This window comes from Anthonomus grandis, chromosome 6, assembly GCF_022605725.1.
Source record: "Anthonomus grandis grandis chromosome 6, icAntGran1.3, whole genome shotgun sequence".
NCBI lineage: Eukaryota > Metazoa > Arthropoda > Insecta > Coleoptera > Curculionidae > Anthonomus > Anthonomus grandis.
This window is the reverse complement of record NC_065551.1, coordinates 22,507,079-22,529,176: the sequence shown is the minus strand read 5'-3', so window position 1 is coordinate 22,529,176 and position 22,098 is coordinate 22,507,079. Positions and strand designations below refer to the sequence as shown.

Sequence of the window (22,098 nt, the reverse complement as noted above, 5' to 3'; positions counted from 1 at the left end):
AATTAATATAAAAAACTAAAAACAGTAACGTAAAAAAATTGGCTATAGTTATAACCTATATAAACTAATTACTTACCTAATTATACAACAATAAATAATTACATAAGCCAAAATAATATAATATGTATCATAAGAAAAATAAAATACTAATTATTGATTATAGAACCTTTAGTTAGGAGAAAAATAATTACAAATTACGCACTAGCCCCAGTAATCAGTCCCTAATATAAAAAGTAATGAATAACAGGTTTAACTTTTGAGGTAACTAACTGAGGTAATATATTGTTTAAAAAGCATATAAAGTTGTGCACACTAAATACAACCTCATTAGAAGAAATAAGACCCTGACGAAGGTCTGCTTTACATTTGCGTTACATATAGTGCACATATCGTCAGGATCTATAGAGTAAGAAAATCCATCAGAAGTAGCCTTAAAAAAACGGCAATTGGCAGTCCGTACTTGGCAAAGAAACTTTAAATACTTAAAAGAAATTCTCTTAAATTGTAATTAGTTTTTTGGCATTTGAACGTTTAAAAAACAGCTATAAAAGAGAGGAAATGCTGAAGCAGATGCAAATTCAAGGGCTTTTTGACCACAAGCCTGTTTAAATTTATCCAACAACAACACTTTATTATTCTTTAGCTAGGTACTCGTAAATAATTCTTTCAATTTCTGAGAAAAATAAATTCTTTACTTGCTGCATCCAATTATAGAAAGGATCTGGGTTTTCAAGTTCCAGCTATCTCTTATAGCAAAACTGTGTGTATCTGGAGGGTTTCATAGATAAAAGTTTAATTAGCCAATTAATAGCTAATTTAAAAATAGTTAAAGAAAGGCATGTTATACCAAATTCTAGGCGCACAATGCTGTCAGGTGTATTAGCAGGCAGATAAAACGACTTTTTGAAGAAACTGACCTGTACACGTTCCAAAACCTCAATGTAACGCAAACTCCAAATTACAGCATTATTAAGCGAGACACTCAGAACAAGTGAATTATAGAGTGTGATCTTTGATATAAGCATTTGGCATCATTGCGTCAGAGATGTTGCAAGCAAACAAACTACCCCTAGTTCCACGGCATACTACTTCTAGCCTTTTAATGTTCCAAAATTAATTATAATGTCGATTTAGAAATGAGGTGTATAAAATAAAGAAAGACATGAATCACTGAAAAGCAATAGTGTGTTCAGGTGTTAATGACAGTATTTATGAACAGTTGTTGAAACAACGCTATTATAAAAATAGGTTTATTTAGGAAATTTTAATTGTTTATATTTACGCTATAGTTTTAAAACAAATGAGGATTGCATAAGAACTTATAGGTTTTTTTAAATTATTATCAAGTGTACTATCGTGCCGAAAAAAAAAATTAAAACACCAAAATCTCCTGAATCTCTTGGTCTATGAGAATAATATATTTTGATGTCAAAGTTAATTTAATTTTGTGACAGCCGCATCAATAAAATCGTTCTTTCAAAATGCCTGCATCATCTCCTTAACAAAAAGCGATAATATACACTCGTCTGATGGATGGAGTTCCTATAAGAAGAATCGCAGAAGAATTGGGCATTAGTAAAAATACCATTTCCTTAGCTAAATCAAAAACTGCAGAATATGGAGCTATTGTAAGAAATCCAGGTTCTGGTCTACCAAAAATTTCAAACGACATTCAAGATAGAGAGTTAGTTGGCTTTCTAAGAAACAATCCGTTTGAAACAGCAATAAAGGCGAAAGAAGACACGTATTTTTCTGGTTCTGCTAATACAGGTTGTAGTAGGATTAGAAATTCGGAAATAAAAAGTTGCTGTGCAACAAATAAAATATTTTTGACTAAAGTAAACAAACAGAGAAGATTACAATTTACCTATCAATATGCACACCAAAACAACCTATGCGAAACGGTAATATTTTCGGATGAAAAACTTTCAATCGTGCAATAATGGCAAAATCCGCGTTTACAGGCCTTATACCAGATGTGATAAAAAATATACAAATATGACTAATCAAAGTGGACATTTTACTATAAACGTTTGGGCCTGGATTATTTTTAGAGGACTAGTCATTTGTCAAATAGTGCAGGAAAGGCTTAATGCTTTAGGATATTGCAATATCCTGAACAATGTTATGATGCCATCGGTTGGTGTAGTCTCTGGGCAAAATGTTATCTTCCAACATGATTAGCCAATAGTTAAAGCAGCCCGTATAGTTCAAAACTATCTAGACGTAAGACGAATTCAAGTTTTACCGAGGCCCTCGAAAAGTCCTGGTATCCCAATTGGAAACGTTTGGGGTAAAATTGCAAAATATATGTAAAGATAACTTTAGGCCTAGAAATCAGAATGAATTACGGCTAAATATAGATGACGCATGGGACCAAATAACCGAAGAATATATCAGAAACTAAATTTTAAGTATGCCACGACGTTTGTAAGCTCTAATTGATAACGACGGTACGCTTACTAAGTATTAATAATTTTTTATTCCATATTATCAAGAAAGATATTAGTTATTTTTGACATATTTATAAAATATGTTCCAAATAAAAATAAATATCGAAAAATAAAAATGTTTTGTATCAATATTATTATTTAAATATGTAATTATTAAGACTCCAAAAATTCATAATGCGTAAATATGCATACCATACCATACCATACCATACTACAATAGACTAGGAGACAATTCCCTACCTAAATTTTAATGTCCCAGTTTTTTTCGGCACGATGGTACATTACTCACCTGTTGTCAAATGTTGGTGCGTTCTTCTCGACTCATCCCGTATATTATAGAAGTAAATAAAATATACACAAAAATTATATATAGTTTTTTTATGTGCGAGTGTTTTTTGAATTTTTATAAGAACAAAAAACTTTTAATTAACGGTTAAATAAAAATGCCACGAAGACGTTCTTAGGTAGACCTACAGCGTCCATACAATGTTATTTGGGTAATAAAACGGCTTGGATCCAAAAATGGCCAAAAAACGACGTCGTTTACTTTCTCTTGATGTTTCTTTGCTACCTGAAAAACTCACTGAAAATGTTTAGCATTATTTTATTCCGATCGGCAATGATTGCAAAATATAAAACCATTTTTAAAAATTGGGTTGAACAGGTTATTTTATAATTCTTTTCTTATTTACATGATATTAGATGTTAATAGTTTTTAAATTACTTGTCATTTAATGTAACCTGGTTGTGAACGCAATAGCAAGATTTAAAAAAATAATAATTAAATCCTTTTATTTTTGCATTTTTTAATGAGCAAAGCTATAAACCTGCATATTCAAAGGAAATATGTTGCTCTCATTGTAATTTGAACGTAAAATTAACCTGTAATAGTTCTTGGTAGTATTTAAATATGCAGAAATTTTAAGCTAGTTAAAATAAATGAATAAAGAGCTGTATAAAATATTCTGGTTTTTGACAGAAATAACCCAACTATTATTAAGAAAACAAAAGAAACAAAATAACAGATATTTTTTCCGGTATGCAATTTATCTTTGTCGCGTTAAGCATTGTGCATTTGCTTACAAATACAAACTAAAAGGCTCCAATTGAAATGTAAAAGAGCTGCATGTACGATTTCCATATTAAACAATTTTGATCTGGCTGCTGTTTGTTACCGGGTATCAAAGGAAAATCTACGTATTACTTCTCTTTGTTATTTGTTATGCCAGCGCATCGTCTGGGCCCTATTTATTGTTTGTTCTGGAAAAAACACTATTTGCGTCTCGCTCTAGGACAGATTAATTTATATTTTATACAATTGTATGAATAAAATATTACCGCAAAACCTTTATAAATATATTCAAGGAACCACAATATCTCAATTTCTTATCTTTTTCATTTAAAATTCCCTCGCTACGCAATAATACTGAACCGCTCTTTGTTAGGTATATTTCCTCCATACGTTATATCATAAAACGTATATAATAACGTAATATATAGTATAATAAAAATATTCTTTTCAGGTTAGAAGAAGCTGATATGCTCTACAGGCAAGCTATAAGCATGAGAGCGGATTACACCCAGGCTTATATTAATAGAGGAGATATATTGATAAAATTGAATAGAACCAAAGAGGCACAGGAGGTGTATGAAAGGGCACTTTTGTACGACAGCAACAATCCGGATATCTATTATAATGTAGGTTGATTATTTGCTTTTAAACCAATCTTTTTTTTAATATTCTTCTGATAGTAGCATGGATGTGAATACGTGCATAAATTAACACAAATTTAGGCTTAATTTTAAAATAGTTGAAAAGTATAAGTTTTTTTACGCTCTACTGCCCAAAGTAATTTTTTAACACACTAGTGCGTAAAATATTTGGTATTTTTGATTCTATTTTATATATTTCCTTCGGCGGTAAAATCCTTTTTTTTATTCATGGAAATTGTCGATAAATTTCCTATTCATAAAAAAACGATTATTTAACACACTTGTTACATAAATAACTATTTATTTAAAACACATCACAATTTTGTTAATGACTGTGAAAGCTTTTCCAAAGCGACATTTAATATCAGAACTGTGATTTTTCGTTTTTTTTAGCCTTTTGACTTTTCAGAAGTATTATGACCTTCCCCACTTTATATTTTTTCAGTTTTATATTTCCTCTTTTAACCTACTTGTTGAGAGAAAGGAAAAGAGAAAATAATAGAAAAATCTAAATATTATTTTAATATAAATTTGTTAGGCCCTCAAGAAATTTTAGAAGTTATTTTTGATTAAACTGTAGATTGATAAATACTATTAAAGTGTCAAAATTATATTGACGCAAACGGGCGAAATGTTGCATTTGTTTAATTTAAGAAATATTTTTTTCCTATTTTTATTTTTATACCAAATCTTTTTATAAAATTAATGATTATCGTCATTGGGTTATCTAACGGAGCTTTAATTATTTAATTTTTATAAATTTGACACATATATTATGAGAAAACTGGAAAACCAAAGTTGATGATTTCTGATGAAAACAAGCCATTTTACCTTAAAAGTTTAACATATTTATAAATAAAGAAAATACAAAAAAAGGTTCGAAAAAAAATTACATCTATATAAACTCTACTACAATGAAATTAACGTTTACGAAAAAAAAAAATGTACTAAAATACAAATTTACTAAGTTGTCTTATGGGAAACAGACATTAAATATTATCGCCTAAACTAATTCCTATTTAAAATTAAAATTCTCATATAATTTGGATTTTTCAAATTAATTTTGTCAATAATACCCTGTAATTTAATATCTTGAAAGCAAAATGAAATATAAACACGTATTCGTTTTAAGAAGACTTCTTACGTGTTTTTATTTTATTTGACTGTCCTGAACGACTTTTTTTTACAAATATTTTCTAAAATAATTTGAGTCATAAGTATATAGTTTCTTAGGGAATAATCCAAAAATAGATTTATTTTGGTTTAGGATTTACAACTTTCTAGTAGAAAGTTGTCTGTATAAAGTCTTTAAAAAAAAGCCGGATTAAATAAAATCTGAATTTAATTAAGCGCAGAAAATTAGAAGTTTAAGACTGTCCCAACTTAGACTGAGAAAACTACTAAATATCACAGCCTACTGGTACTTATATCAATTAAAATCGATTGTCATTAATAATTGTTTTTTCCAACACATTTTCTTGTTTTATTTTTAGAGTTACAAAACATATGAAGAGAATTTAAAAATATAAATTTTAAAGTATTTTAATACAATATATAATTAACACTGTTAATTTATGATGTAATACAAATATCAAATAATTATGAGTCTTGGGCATGTTCTGTTTGCATGCCAAAGAATGCAATATATGATATATAAATAAGTAGTTCAATAATAAAAAAGTTTAAAATAGGAAACTTGTCAGAGCTTATTACAGAATAGTAAAAAAACCCAAAATTCTATCTAAATGTACAATTTTAATATCCTACATATTAATATGATAACAGCAAAAATTTTAAAAAAATAATTAACATAAAGTAACAGCAAATAACAAAAAACATAATTATTAGATTAATGCATAAAAACAAAATTTAAACGCATCATCAAACATCAAGGCAGAACAGCAATCTATTTTAATCTTCTACCGTTAAGTGAGAATATGGGAATATACCTATTATTCAATCAACGCTTCTACTCTGCTTGCAATTTAAGGTGTTCCAAAATAGGTTTGATTTTTTCACAATTAAAAGGTATATTGAAGAGTGTATTTTGAAGAGTTGGAGATGTTTTTGGAAATGAAGAATTAAAAAAAGAGCCTTAAATACCTGCCGTAAAGCTGTGGATTGTGTGAGGAATTAAGAAGGTAAAAGAGTTGAAGTTGATATTCCACTAGTAGTAGCCTACAGTCTCAAGGACTTGCAATTTGAATTTCATTATCAACAAATTGGTTACCTAAAAATAATTTTCTTGGCTTTGGGAAATATAAAGAATTGTCTTCTAACTGAACCTGGTGTATTAGCGGAGACCATCGAATTGCTTCAAAGCTGAGCCTTGACTCAAAGGGATCATCAGAGTTATTATTATTTAAGGTAGAAAATGTTCAGAGTAAAGCTTAAAGTTAATGCAATCCTGTAATGAACTGACCTGACATACCTCTATCTATGCTTTCTTTATTATGGGTTTTATAGGAAATGTGGAAAAACATTTATTTTTATAACCGCCTAGACGATAATAGTTTTGTCATAGTTTTTGATTGTGAAATTTTGTTATTTTCAGAAAAATAGCAAAATTTTGAATAACTACATATTTAAATCCATTTTATTTCAGTCAATAGGCAAGAAAATAATGAAAACAAACAATATAAATTAATACATTTTTAAACTAATTTAATATGTTCCAAATTCGAAATCTTTTGTATGCCTGAATTCCACAAAAAATAAAACTTGAAACTATGAATTATGGTTCATCAAAGCCAATAATTTCAGCAAACTTTTCTTGATTTACGAATAGAGGTCATTTCAAAACCAAAATTAAATAAAAAATATCTCTGTTTATTTCTGTTTTATTCCGAAATTTCAAAAATTTTCAACGTCAAGACTATCATCAGTATCAATAACGTCGTCACCCTAACATGGCCGCTGCTTTAGCGAACGTTTCATGAGGCTGTTTAAAACCCATTATCCTATTATTGGTAAAATCAATTCTTGTATCTATAAAGTTTATTATAGTAATGGTTTAATTATTAGTTTTATAACAAAATTACTGGACTTTATAATTAATATAAGAAAGTTAATAATTATTGGTTTAAATATTTTTTTTATGCAGAAACATGAAAACTATAATGACTAGTTTAAACAAGTTCAAACTTTTTATATAGAATAAACCCTTGTTTATATAAACGCTCTTTCAAATATCTATCCTAGCAATTAGAAAGTTTCCATTATTTATTTTCTCTTAATGTATAATTTTAAAAATATATGTTTCTGATTTTTTTAATAACCTATGAAAATAAAAATGTTTCTGCTTCTAAAAAGCTATTATAGGCCAGTAGAATAATCCTTAAAAATGTCCCTAGTTTAAGTTACCTTACCTAAATTTACTACTAGATGAAATTCAATAGAGAACCATTAGATCATAAATTTACAGCACCGTGCAAACTTTTTGTAAAATTATGCAAAAAAACTTTTTTTTTATATTTCCACAAATATCTCATAAGCAAATTGCATACTATTCCCTTCATTATGAAATTACCTACCTCTTTTATATGTATTATTTTTTTGTTGCACTAATAAACGCGTTTTCTTGCAATTTGCTTAGTGTCTTTACATTTTATCGCTGAAAAGCTTTAGTAATTTTTTAAAAAACAGTCAATTACCTCTGCAATGTTGGGTAAGTCTTTAAAATCCGCAATCTACGCGTAAACATGTGCATATCGAAAATTGGTACTTTACCCCGTTTGGTATTTTAAATGATTCTTGTACTTTTTGCAAGTGCAATTTTTGTGTCAATATTTTTTCTATTGTTTAAAAATCTCTGAATTCAGGCGACGTTAATGAGGTACAATGGAACGATATCAAAACTTTAATTAGGAATAGGATTATTCACGAATATAGGCATCCTGCGAAAAAATTCAATTCAAATTCAATTTAATTTAAAATTCAAAGTCCAAGGAGAATCACAAGCTGGTCAGTTTGAGTTTAAACATTTTTGTTTTATTTGCTCAGAATTAAAATCCGTATTCACTTGCTCAAAAATTAAAATCCGTATTCACTTAAAACACTTCAAAAGTAATGAATCCCACTGTTAAAAACAAAAAAATGTCGTACTATTTCAAATAAAAAAAAACGAGCCAAGAACTCATTGCATCAGCAGGAAGTCTGTATCGCTCTCTACGTCGGAAATAACAAAAAATTATAAAGGAGAAAATCGGATGTTAATTCTCTACAATCATCAGAGTCAGCTCTTAAGCAGCATTTGCTTTGAACTTGCCCTTAAATACAAACGTGGCTTGGCAATAACTTTGAAGCGAATATGAGAGACATAAATGTGGATTAGAACCCGTAATAAGCACCAATGATCCTATTTCATCTTCACTTCTTAAGGTTATTTTAGAAGCATTTTTATTATCAGAAGCTGATTTCTGAAAAGAATCTTTTAAAACAACAATCAACCCGATCTGAACACTAGAAGTGAAGTTATGATCCAAGTTACCTGAGACTGTCTTTCCTCGTGAACATGATTTCCTAAAATTTGGATAAACATGCTTTTGATAAAAGGATTTTTATGATTTCTTCAATGGAAGCTAAAGAACACTTAAAAAAATATTTTGAAGCAAAAATCAACATGATCTGACCACTAGAAATTGAGTTATGATCCAAGTTACCTGAGACTGTCTTCCCTCTTGGATATGATTTCCTAAAATTTGAATAAAAATGATTCTTATACATGGATTTTCACGATTTTTTCAATAAAAGCTGAAGATTGCTTAAAACAATATTTTGAAATCAACCCCATCTGACCACTAGGAGTGACGTTATAATCCAAGTTACCTGATATTGTCTTCCCTCTTAGACATGATTTCCTAACATTTGGATAAAAATGCTTTTAATAAATGGATTTTTATAATTTCTTCAATGGAAGGTGGAAAACACTCGAAAAAATCTTCTGTCACAAAAATCAACCCGATCTGACCACCAGAAGTGGAGTATAATTATGATGAGCAGCGATGATGAAGACATGTACGGTTTTTTAACCACAAAAAGATACAAAAAATCTTGTAGATTATTCAACACAGGCAGTAATGAAGAGGAAAAAAAATTAAATTTTAATTTTAATGCATGTAAAAGCATAGTGTTACTTTGATACAACCAAAATAAACTTATGCTATTTTGTTAAACTGACTTGTATTAAATTCTTTCCTTTAAAAGTACACTTATATGCTCTTTTTAAAATAAATTGCAGATCATGCAATACAAAAAGTTTTCAAAATTAAGGTAATTAAATTGTCTGTTTTGCAAGTTTAAGTAGTGAATATTTATGAAAGATTAACCTTAGAATGTTGCACGTCAAATGTTAATTGAAATATATGCTGAGTTTTTCTAAATTTTTTGACTTGTTGACGAATTTGTTGTTTCAAAATAACACAGAAACGAGATGCATATGTTTGGGCATAAATTGCGAAAGGCTGAATTACTAGATTTTTAAGACTGGCCTACCACTGTATAAGTAATTGAACCGTATTCGAAATAATAAAATTAAGTTTTTACCTAGACATTATTTATTAGAGTAATAAAAAAAATATCTGATTAAAAATGTAGATAATTGCGATAAATAGATGCAGAGATGTACGTGAAAATGTGAAAAAGAAACGCTTTTTTGCAAAGTTTTGCAAAAAAAATTATTAGCCGTTACCGGGCGATTTTTATTGTATTTTGTGTACTGTGACGTCATGTGGCGATTTCAGCTAAACTTACAAAAAATCGAATAAGTTTGCAGTTAAGATAATGAAAAAACTTGTTGTTAATTAAAATATTAAATTAAATAATGTCGAAATTACACTATACTTCTGACGTAAAAAACTTCCTAATTTCCTTATACGATTAAACAAATTAAAAATTTCAATACGTGTATTAACAAAAAAGTAAAAACTTGATACTATCATTATTTTTTAAAATATTTTGGGTATATTTTTCACTAAAGTATTCATTTTTATAATTTTGTACAAGAAAATACATTTTCCAAAATTTCACTCGCAGCAAGTTTTATAATGATTAATAAAGGATTTTCTTACCTGAGTTAAAAAAAATGTTTTAAAATGTCAATAAATTCAAAGATTAATAGTCAGTAATCAAAACTTATTTAGCTAATTCTTGTTTATTTCACACTCACTTAGTTGTTAAGAATATCTTTTAAAAAAGTATTTTCAAACAATTTTCTTGGCAGAAACTTATTAATTTTTAATAGTTCATAAAAAATAAATACATTATTATCGTTTCGTTTTCCTAATAATAGTATTCCCGAAAAACTTATAATTGTCCAAAAAAATTATTATCATTTAATCTAAAAAAACCTTTTACGACATAACTTTAAATATTTAATACGATAAATATAATGTAAAACTTTATGAATAATTTTTTGCTAGCATGTTTCTTTAGTATACTATATTTAAATAAAAAAGCACTATTAACATCGAACTATTTTAACTTCAATATGGGTTCATATATATGTCGTTAAACTATAACAAGCTTATTATAATATATATAATTAAGCTGAAATTCCCAAACTTCTCTAGTATGAAACTCAACATATCAGAAACATTCCTTATATGCAAATTTGGAAACTTTCGGGATATTTACTTAGATAACTAGTTGTTTAAGGTGCGTCATGCCATGATGTAAGAAAACTTAAATTTCACAATATGTTATACAAAACTTGACACATTATTAATCATTTTATAGCTTGGAGTAGTCTTTCTGGAGCAAGGTAAAGCTTCGCAAGCACTAGCATATTTAGACAAGGCATTGGAAATCGATCCTGAACACGAGCAAGCCCTACTTAACTCCGCAATACTTTTACAAGAATTTGGACGACCCGAATTTAGAAAAACGGCCAGAGAAAGACTATTAAAACTTCTGGGAAAAGATAAGCAAAACGAACGTGTTCATTTCAACTTAGGTATGCATTAACTTGATTTTCATTAAAATGGTTATTTGATAATGTAATTTTATTTTAAAGGTATGCTAGCCATGGACGATAAAGATATTGCGGAAGCCGAACACTGGTTTAGAAGGGCGGTCCATTTAAAATCGGACTTTAGAAGTGCCCTTTTTAATTTGGCCCTTTTATTAGCTGACGACATGAGGCCTTTGGAAGCAGCTCCATTTTTAAATCAGTTGGTTAAGTACCATCCTGATCATGTCAAAGGCTTGATTTTACTTGGAGATATTTATATAAATAATATTAAGGATTTGGATGCTGCTGAGAATGTAAGTCTTTTGAAATAAAAAAAATTCTATACAGGGTAGAAACTATGGCAACATTCATTTTTTTTAAATGGAATACCCTAAATATTATGCCGTTTTAAAATTCTACGATATATTCTATACCTAAATCTATGTTAAACATGCTGCGCTTTAATACAAATACTAAGATACCTGCAGGTAATAAGGCCTGTCGGGTAATAAGGCCTATATTCAAAAAAACCGCTTTAAATTAATCGCAAATCGATTGCGTTGGGTCCGCGTCTCCTATTGGTTCATTTACAAATGACATTCGAACGGACTACCCGCGTTCCTCGCTTTCGGGCGTCAGTAAGTTCCAAGACAGGTGTTGCCAGACGTACCATAATTATGGAATTGTACCATAATTTTGCAACATTTTTTGCTCGCTCCATAATTTGTACCATAATCAGAAATGTACCATAGTTGTACCATAATTTTGTTTTTTTTTTGGGTTTTATAAATTTCTATGATTATTTTTTATATTAATATGATATGAACAATTTCGCAGTAAAATGCAAAATGTACATGAAAAATCCCATTAAACACAAAACTACATTAAGACACAACCGTTCTAAACGTCAACGTCAACAGTCCGTCATTTGTTTTTATTATTTGAGGTTAAATTGTTTTGTTATTATTTTTGTTTGCTTTTGGCTGTTGGGGGTGAAATAGAACTAAAGAATAAAGCTTCAATAATTATTAAAAGATTATAACCTCGAACTCCGGCTTAAAACAAAAACATATAAATATTTCTGATTCTGAATCCGAAGATGAAAATAGTGAACGAAACTTAAAACAAGTTAAGTTTGGAAATAAAAATAGACGAGCAAATAGACCCCAAAGCTATCGAAAGGATTGGGAATTAGATAAGTCGTTTCAGGGTTGGTTAAAATTACAAATACAAATATTACAATATACAAATATGTATATGTATTTGTGTTAATGTTTATCTATTTTTAATTTAAATTTTGAGTGCAATGTTTTGTTCATTTTTCAATAAATGACTATCTTTGTTAAAAAAGTATTTTATTTCTACTAGAAATCGTTCTTTTAATTAAAAGAAATGATCAGAATAGGAAATTTGATTAAATTCATAATCCATTATCAACAAAATGTAACAACACATTTTATAAGTTTGGCGACGGCGCGACTGTGACGTGACGTCATACATAGGAAAAGGTTGTGTACTGACAGAATTGTATGGTTGTACCATAATTTTGTACAAAATTCCATAATTTTGGCCAGAATGTACCATAATTCTAACGCAATCATCTGGCAACACTATCGGGCGTCAGTAAGTTCCAACAACTCGTGTCGACGGGTCGCCGCGTGTGATATTATAAGGATACAACGAACAAAAACGTAAGTATTTTTAGTATTTATAATTGTATTTTTAATTTATAACTGCAGATATTTTGGTTAGACTTTATATTTTGTGTATTCAATAGTCTATTAGATTAAATTTAGCCGACATAATTTAAATAAATTTACATAATATTTCGTCATGGATAAGGCCTATAAAATAAGCTATAGGCCTTATTACCCTCTATGTGGCCCTATTATCCTCATGACAAATTAATGTTTTTATTAACATATTACTAAACTATTCTCGTTTTATTTTCAGTGATTTTTAACATCATGCCTCCTAAAAGGGCACCTTGGTGCAAGGAGGATTTAATATCAACAGTTCGATCTGTTCAACGCGGTATTCTGAGTACATATGGGGCTACGGCAAGGTTTAATATTCCCAGAAGAACCATTAGAAATCATGTTCAGAATGGAATCCTAATAAAAAGACTAGATCGTAAATCTATTTTAAAAGAAGAACAAGAAGCTGATCTCGTTAAAAGAATAATAAGATTTAGTAAAATAGGTCTACCTGTGACTCTACGGATCCTTCGTCGATGGTTATTCAGATTCTGCGAAGATAATAAAATTGCTCATTAATATAATACAACTTCAAAACTTGCTGGTAAAGACTGGCTAAAGGCTTTTATGAAAAGAAATCCTGTAATTTCTAAAAGAAAAGCACAGTTTATGAATCCAGCTAGGGCTCAAAAACTTAATAAATTTATAGTTGATGATCATTTTTCAAAAATAGGGAAAATGTATGATGATCTTGATATAATTAATCACCCTGAAAGACTTTATAATATGGATAAAAAAGGATGTCGCTTGACTATTCACCACCAGCCAACCGTTTTAGCTAAGAAAGGGGTAAAACGTATTCACTTTCAATCATCAGAATATGCAGAGAGTGTGACAATTGCAGGATGTGTCAATGCCCTTGGAATACCAATACCTCCTATGATTATTTTTAAAGGAAAGAGGCTAAAGCCAGGATTACATGATAATTTGCCACCGGGAACTTTAGTGGAAAAATCAAGTAAAGGCTTCATGACTAACGAACTTTTTAAAGAATTCCTCAAGCACTTAGCCCGATACAAAAGTCCAGGAACGTGCCTCTTAGTTTTTGATGGTGCAGCTTGTCATCTTGATTTGTTGATTGTTGATGTTGGAGACTCACTTGATATAGATCTCTACTGTTTGCCATCGAATACAACGCATGAGCTTCAACCTCTCGACAAATCTGTATATCGTTCATTTGAGCATCATTGGGGTAATGAGGTATTATTATTCTTGGATCAGAATCCTAACAAAAAGCTGACCAAATCACGTTTAAACATCATACTTTCAAATGTTTGGTCTAAATGCATGACATATAGTAACATTATAAACGGTTTTAAGGCTACTGGTCTGTTTCCATTAAATCCCGAGGCAATTCCAGAAACAGCATTTGCTCCTTCAATTCTCTCAGACGTACCGGCACCGGATGATACCAACAAAGAAAATAGGCGTCCACCTGAATCTCCTCAACCTGTTCCGTCTGGAATGGCATCCACCATCTCTGGCAAATTTTCCTATTCCAATGTTTACTCTTCTGACTCGGATTCGACTGATGACCATATCCCTCTTGCTGAATTAAAGAGATGAACAACAAAAGTCACTTCTTTTAATGAGCTTTTGCCACGCCAGCAAAAACTAATGAAAAACCTAAAAAAAATCGAAAAAAAGCTCTAAACTACAAAGGAACTCGAGTTACTAGAGATTTTTTTTACCAAGGAGAACAAAAGTCGTGCCAAATTGAATAAAGATGTTAAAAGCTCCAGGGAAAAGTTAAGTACCAAATGGTATTGCCATGGATGTGAGGAAGACAGGCAGGCCGATATGGAGCAGTGCAGCAAATGTCTTAAATGGTACCATGAGGAATGTGTTGGCTTAACCGTCAATGACATGGATGATTTTGAGTGTCCCGATGACTGCTAAACTTCGCCCAATTAACGAGTTATGCCATTTTTATGTATAGGCTTTATTAAACCTCCATCGGATAATAAGGCCGATTTGCGTTATTTTTCTTAATATTTATTTTTAGTTTTCTAGTTTTTTTAGAGATTATTTTTTTAAGTTTGTTAAAATTAATATAACCTTATAAGCACTTTGGTGTATTAAACTAACATTACCATTACAGTCTTTAACTTTATTCAATTTGTTTCTTAGCTAGGCCTTATTCCCCTCAAGTACCTTAAACGAAAGTACAGCATCGAAACGTAAACAACGAGCGCAGATGCCAAATACCTTTATTGAGAGAATATTTCCGGGCGGAATATACAGTGTTGCCGTTCTGTGTGGAAATTTGGCGATTTATAAAATTAAAAATTAAACATAATAATTGCTATAAGTGATTAATATATGTAAATATAGTACCAAATACTTTTGGTTATTAATCGAATTTTACTCTTGGTTTTGCTTTTTAATAAATAATGCAATTCAGTTTTTGCTAATGATAATAATTTATTATATCACTTTATTTTCTTATGTTAAAATTGAGCAATCACTGGCAACATGGGATACTAAGCATGTTTATCAATAAAATATCCTCTCTACCTCATGTGTGGATTGTGCTCAATTCAAAACAGCCAATGTTTCTTCTTGTGTACTCAAGGTTTTAAGATTTTTATTTTGGGTGAGAAATCAATTTTTTTGTTATAAATGGTCTGATGATGCTCTTAAAACGAAACATAAAAGACATACATAAGTACATTAAAGACATTAACTGATGCTGTAGATTTACAGTTTGTATTTTAACCTGGATTTAAAATCAGTATCTTAGAGAACCACTTCTTTTTTGAATCATAATATGATGACTTTTTTAAAGACGCTGCGCTGAATGTTCTATTAGAAACGAAGCATAAGCCCTATGTTGTGATTAGTACAGTTTTCAGGAATTGCAATTTATTAGTGGGGTTACATAAATTGTTGCCCAGATTCTTGAGGCTAACAATGACGCTGAAAATTTTATTAAAAATATCATTATTTCTGATGAGGTTACCTTTAATAAATAATAATAATACCGTTAAATAGACACGTTAACAGGCAAAATAGCAGAAAGTGGGCAACTAAAACTCCTCTTTAGATCTAAGAATACTACACAGAGCGTCCTCAAGAAATTAATGTATGAGCAGGTATCGTGAAAAATCGAATCCCTGAACCTTTTTTTTCTAAAAAACGATGACAGTTTGAACTTATCCCTGCTGTAGTTATTTTATTCCCTAATCCATAAAAGGCTGACAGACCTAGTAAGGAGATATGGTTTCAAGGCGGGGCACCTCCTCACTTTACCATCACCGTGCGACAACTTCTTGATGCTAGTTTTCCTAAAAGATAAATTAGATGAAGAAGAATGACCGAGAATGACCGAGTGGCTATCAAGGTCACCGGATATAACTTCATTAGATTTTTTCTTAGGGGGCTATTTGAAGTCTCGACTTTATGTGAATGGGTCAAATAATGTTAATTAAGCAAAGAATTCGATAAGAAATAAGACTAATCGATCCGCAAGTGATTGAAAATATGCAACTGGAAGTTATTTACTCACTTCAAAAATACGTTAAAGTAAATGGAAAACAAATAAAACATCAGTTGCAACAAATATTGCATACATTTTTATTTTTTATTGTCATATGTTTCATTAGTCTATTATGTCAAATTTGACAAACCGCTGACTTAAGGCATATGGTATGCTATATAAAAAGTATTCAAAATATATCGTAGAATTGTAAAATGTCAATTTTAAAAAAATTATATTGACGCCATAGTTTCTACTTGTAGCCTATATAAAAATTTTTTACTGCAAAAAACGCGCAATCGATAGTACTAATCGTCGTGTCCGAAAAATAAAAAAAGACAAAAACATCTAAATTTTAAATAAAATTATTTCTTTCATCGTGAATACACTGTATATATCAAACCAAGTCACCAAAGTTCTACTATCTTAAGGTTGAATATTTTTGCTATAGAAGGCTTTTGCACGAATGTGGTATTAGGCTGCCAAACGAAACTTGAGTTCTAAAGAACGAATTTCTAAAGGCATTTCAGCACTCAGTTGCACCTTAAAGGTACAATTGCCCAATACAGTTATCTTAGTGGCCGGTAAGGAATATGTTCGAATCGGACATTGCTTAAGAGTTAATTATCAATTTAAGTAAAAAATCGTTAAAACATCTATATTAAATAGAATGTGGGGTATAGGCAAAACAATTTTGTACATATTGGTCCTCTAATGAATCTGTCATGCTTCACTGGCGTTATCAGTAGCCAATATTCTTAAAAATGTTAATGAGGCACTAATCTGTAAGAATTTATGTCACTGAGTAGTAAATATTACCCAGATATTTGTACCTATTGTGCGTAAATGCTAGGTAGTCCTCAATGACATGGCAAGCATTTGTTTATTCCTAGTACTAGATACATTCTATATTTTGAGGATCTCCTTTACATAGCACCTTTGTCTGCCTTGAGGTTCATCTGGGACCTGATTCATGTCGTCTTTTCTTCTAGTTCCATTAACATTTTTCCTAGTTCTTCTTTGTTTTCTTAAATGACAACAGTGTCATTTGCAGACCTCAGATGGTTTAAAGCCAGTTTAGTTGCTTCAAAGGATCTTCTAGGGCCAAGGTGAATAATTTTTAGGATTTCTTGTCTAATGCCTTTTTGTATTTTGATACGTTTTATTATGTTATTCAATTAAATAATAGAGATGGCGTATTTGTGTATGTACTTAAGGAACTTGGAATAGTGCTGTCTATTTTTGCATTTACAAGCAATTGCAATATCGCCCAATGTTCAATGCTATTAAAGGCGTTTTGAAACTCTAAACAGATACTCAAATTATATTTAATCGCTTTTTTTACTAGAATCCTCATTGTCTTATATGTATCTTACTGTGTTCTTACACCCAACCGCATTCTGGATGGCCCTAAGTACCAAGAATGTGGATTCAGTCTCTTAGGTGCCAGTGGCCAGTTAAAAGCTCTGACAAGAGTTAGATTTTTAGATCCATTAATTATTTGACAGGCAGAGAGTCTAGGTATATAGTCTGTTTTGTACCATGTTCTTTTTTTTATCTCCAGAGAATGTTTCTGCTAAGTAGGCTCCTAATGATATAATAGCTACACATTTGCCGGTACCAAGTATTTGGGCGTATCAGCGGTTTTTCAGTCTAGCAAAGTTATCCGGCTTATTACCAGCACATTCTAAGTAGCTAGTTATTTAGATAAGCTAAACTCTAAACCCTGCAGCACTTTTCCATCACTCTTTCCACGATATTTATATATCGCAGTACAAGCATGGAGGTCATCATTTTTTTTTGGAGCATTGTTGTGAAGCCGACAGTTTAACCTTTTCCTGACGGTATTTTAACACAGCGAATACCTCTAGGGAGTACCATAACAGAAGCCTACACCAGCTCTGATTTTTAAGACTTCTATGTGCCAGATGGTCCTTCTATTTACTATGCAGACTTATCAGCCCTGCCAGAATCCCTGCATATACTGCTATAGCCCATATTCTAAACCTATAATTAACTCTTGCTTATTATTGTTTTACATTTATTTTGTGGTTTTTATTATAATGAAAGATATATTTTAGTGCTATAGAAGAATCTTGGAACTGGAACCAGACAACATCCAAGGTCTACACAACCTTTGTGTAGTGCACGTAGAGCGAGGGAAACTCCTGGAGGCACAAGATTGCCTAGAAGAAGCCCACAGGCTGGCCCCAGAAGAAGACTACATAATAAAGCACCTAGGTATAGTCCAAAACCGAATATCCAAGTTACACCTCAACGAGGACGTCGCAGATCCGAAAGAAAAAAGCAAAGTGGTATCCAACAAAAGTGTGGATGAGAACGAAAAGAAAACTCAACCCGTTATAAGTAAAGACACTGAAAAGCAACGCTATAGTAGCAGAGTGGTAAATACTAAGCCGCTGTTTATGAAAAATATTGACAATAGCAGCGAGTATCCAAATTTGACCGTTGAAAGCGATGCGAGTGCGAGGAAAGCCGAGCGTAATGCGAGTAACGTGAAAAGTCGACCGACTGGTGCAGACAAGGACGATCCTTCATCAGGGATGTCTTAGCAATGAGTAACTTTGTAAATTTGACGGAGAAAAGAGACAGCTATTTTAATGATATATTTTAATACCGTTTTAAGACTACTCGTAAAATTTTAAAGAATTCTGGAGGACTTTTTTGTATGTGTCTTTGCTGGGTTTAAAATGGCTTTTATTAATTTAGTAAACACTTAGAGGTTACTAATTTTTTTTCTAAGGGTTATCAAATGGTGCATAAACTTATGTATAAATAGAGCTTTAATACCTTAAATTGATATTATCAAATTAATTTAAAACCTCAGCCCTTAGAACTCGTTTAGCCTGTGTGCCAAAAATTAACAAAAACAATTTCAAAACTTACTTAAAATTATCTATTTTTAAAACTAATTTAATAAAACTCCTTTAGAATCCAACACAAGGCGCCTAGTTGTAGTGTTCATTCTGTGATACTCAGAATAATCGTTTAAATTTATATAATGACACTAAAAATAATGACAATGATGTCTAAATGCTGACCCCTTATAGTTATATTAAGTTAAATGTTTTAGACTATTTGCTATGATGTTCTTATTGGAAATTTTAGAAAACAATTTATTAAAAAATTGACACCTAATGAATATCTTAAATAATTGTCAATAAATAGCAATGGATAAAAAATAACCCTAACCTAATTATTTATTTTGAAAAATAAAAAGTTTATTTATTTATTACACTTTTAGGCTCTGTGATACGTATTTTTATAAAATAAATCCTACTTTAAGTTGAAATTTTAAAATCTAGAACATATTTTTCTTCTCTGATAAATAGCCACATTTAAGCAAAAGTAAAAAGGTATTTTCAAAATAAAATTAAAAGAATATGATCAATTAATGAATTTCGTCTGGCCCATGATGGAAAATTTATTTTTAGTTGTCCAATTAGTCTTCCTAGTGTGTCAAAAATAAAATAAACAAATTTGGTAAGAAAAGGTATTTAACCTAATAATGATACTTAGGAATATATGAAGGTTCGTATGTATTATCGTGATTTATAGTAATGGTAACTTTTATTGTCTTTGTTTTCGCAACTATAATTTACAAGAAAAGATACAAGAGTGATTAGCTCTTTTAGTAAAGAATGATTATTATCATTAGGTATTCAAAGTTTGGTATTTTTAACCTAATATCTATAGCATTTGGGATTGCTGGAACATTTTTTATACCTAATTGACATGTGAACTTTTTCATACATTCAACTTTTAGTATTATTGGGAATATATTTTTGTAAGCAGATATGAAGAACGTTACAATAGATTTCTGGTGAAGAAAAATAATTGCCATTAATGGGCCATCCTGTAAATACAAACCTTAATTCGTAATGTACATAAAACATAGATATGATATGTATGTAACTTATAGAAACAGTGACGTTAGAGTTGTAAACAGTTATTATTAATATTATTAGCTGGCGTAAAATCAATTCTCTTAATTTTTATTTTGTAAATGTGCCTTGACAATTTTTTAATTAATTAAGGCGTAAAATGTACTTAAATATAACATGATTTTGTAATATAGGATATAAATATTTTTCTATGTTGTGAAATTGTTCATAGAAAATAACTTAATATAAACATGTAAAATCTAATGTGAAAATTATAAATATTATTGTCCTATGACTGAGTTCCGTTATGTTAATTCTTTTTTCAGATTTTTCTAAAAAATTGTTAACCCCAGATATACACTTTTGTAATAAAAATGTGTGCTAAATAATGTTATGATTTTCATTTAATTATTATTTATCCTACGGCTGTAAGTTTTTGAAAATCTTTTCTTGTTAAATATATTCACTATTTATAAACAACCTCTAGTTTTGTAAGTAAATGCACCCAAGAATAAATTATTAAAATTAAGAAACTAGAGACAAAAAACCATTCAAATCTAATATTCATGTTTTTGTGTTTTATATATATTTAAACTAAATAACGCATTTATTTAGGAATTTCCAAAAATATATATTTATTTTAAGACGTTATATAAATGTCAAGATTTGTATATATATTTTAAAAAATTGGAAAATACATCTTTAAAAAACATTTTTTGAAAAATTTTAAATTTATTCATATGTGTCTAACTTATGAATAATATTAACTTTTGGAAATGTCGATAACTCAAAAGAGTATAAATACACCAAGAAATTTGTTTATGAACTTAACGCACCTTGGGTAGAACAACGAAAATAAACGATCATCTAGATTATACCTACATTCTAATAACATGTCATATATTTCAAAGTGTTAATAATATAGCCAATATCAATAACAAAACCCAGAATTTTCAGCGATTCTATGCCTCAGTCAGTTTTATTTCGAAAAAAATTAAGCGTCAGGGAATAGTGACTTGCCTATAAAACCATGTCCTTTTTATAGTTTAATTAGAAATGTGGAAATGCTTAGTAAAGAAGTAAGTCTGTCAATGTAATATAATCAAGGTCCTACTATGCAAGATTTTACTAATGCTTCTTGGACTAAGCTTATGTAGATCAACAGTTAATAACCAAAATATTTTAGATTCATTAGAGAAATTTCATTCCATCTTTGTAACAAAGAGAAACAGAAATTAAGGAAATTTGAATTAAGTTATAATTTAGGGGAAAATAAAAGTTCGATTGACAGAAAAAAAATGTTTTATTCCTTATTTGATCAACTCCGGAATCGATATACAAAAATTATATTTCTTATAAGGTTATACCGTATATACTTGAAGACAATTCAAAGATTTTATTTTAATCTACTTATTGATATTCTCAGTTATTGTTAAATGTTTAATCAATCAAACACCAGATAGCAGCATATTGATTTTTCAGGAAAAGCTCAGTTTCATTTTTAGCCTAGAGCCATCTATATAAATTCAAACGAACTCTTAATTCAACCTCGTGATATTGAGTAATTTTTTAAAATTAATTTATGGAAATGTTACATTGATTTTGATAGTGGTTAACTGTAACTCTTAAGGATTATTAACCATTTATTTTATAGATGGCGCCTAGTGGATTTAAAATATATTTTTATTTCTAAACATTTATAAAAATATATGTTCAACAAATGTTGGGTTTTCAAGTCCATGCCGACATTTGATATGCAGCCCTGATGAGTCAATAAAAAACAAGAAACAAATGTCGGATGTAACTTTGGATTTTCCGATCTCTATGAGCAGCAAATATAAAA

General features: G+C 29.9%; 1 protein-coding gene across 1 annotated transcript in view; it reads left to right on the top strand.

Annotated features, from left to right (window-relative positions):
* The window catches only part of LOC126737461 (protein O-mannosyl-transferase Tmtc3-like), a 130,208-nt gene extending 109,603 nt beyond the window's left edge, over nt 1-20,605 (top strand). The window contains exons 9-12 of the mRNA XM_050442372.1: nt 3,977-4,151; nt 10,902-11,118; nt 11,179-11,429; nt 18,432-20,605. Coding sequence (XP_050298329.1) covers nt 3,977-4,151; nt 10,902-11,118; nt 11,179-11,429; nt 18,432-18,923 — 1,135 coding nt within the window. The 3' untranslated portion in view covers nt 18,924-20,605. The remainder of the gene's footprint in view (nt 1-3,976; nt 4,152-10,901; nt 11,119-11,178; nt 11,430-18,431) is intronic.
* Nucleotides 20,606-22,098: the final 1,493 nt, after the last annotated feature.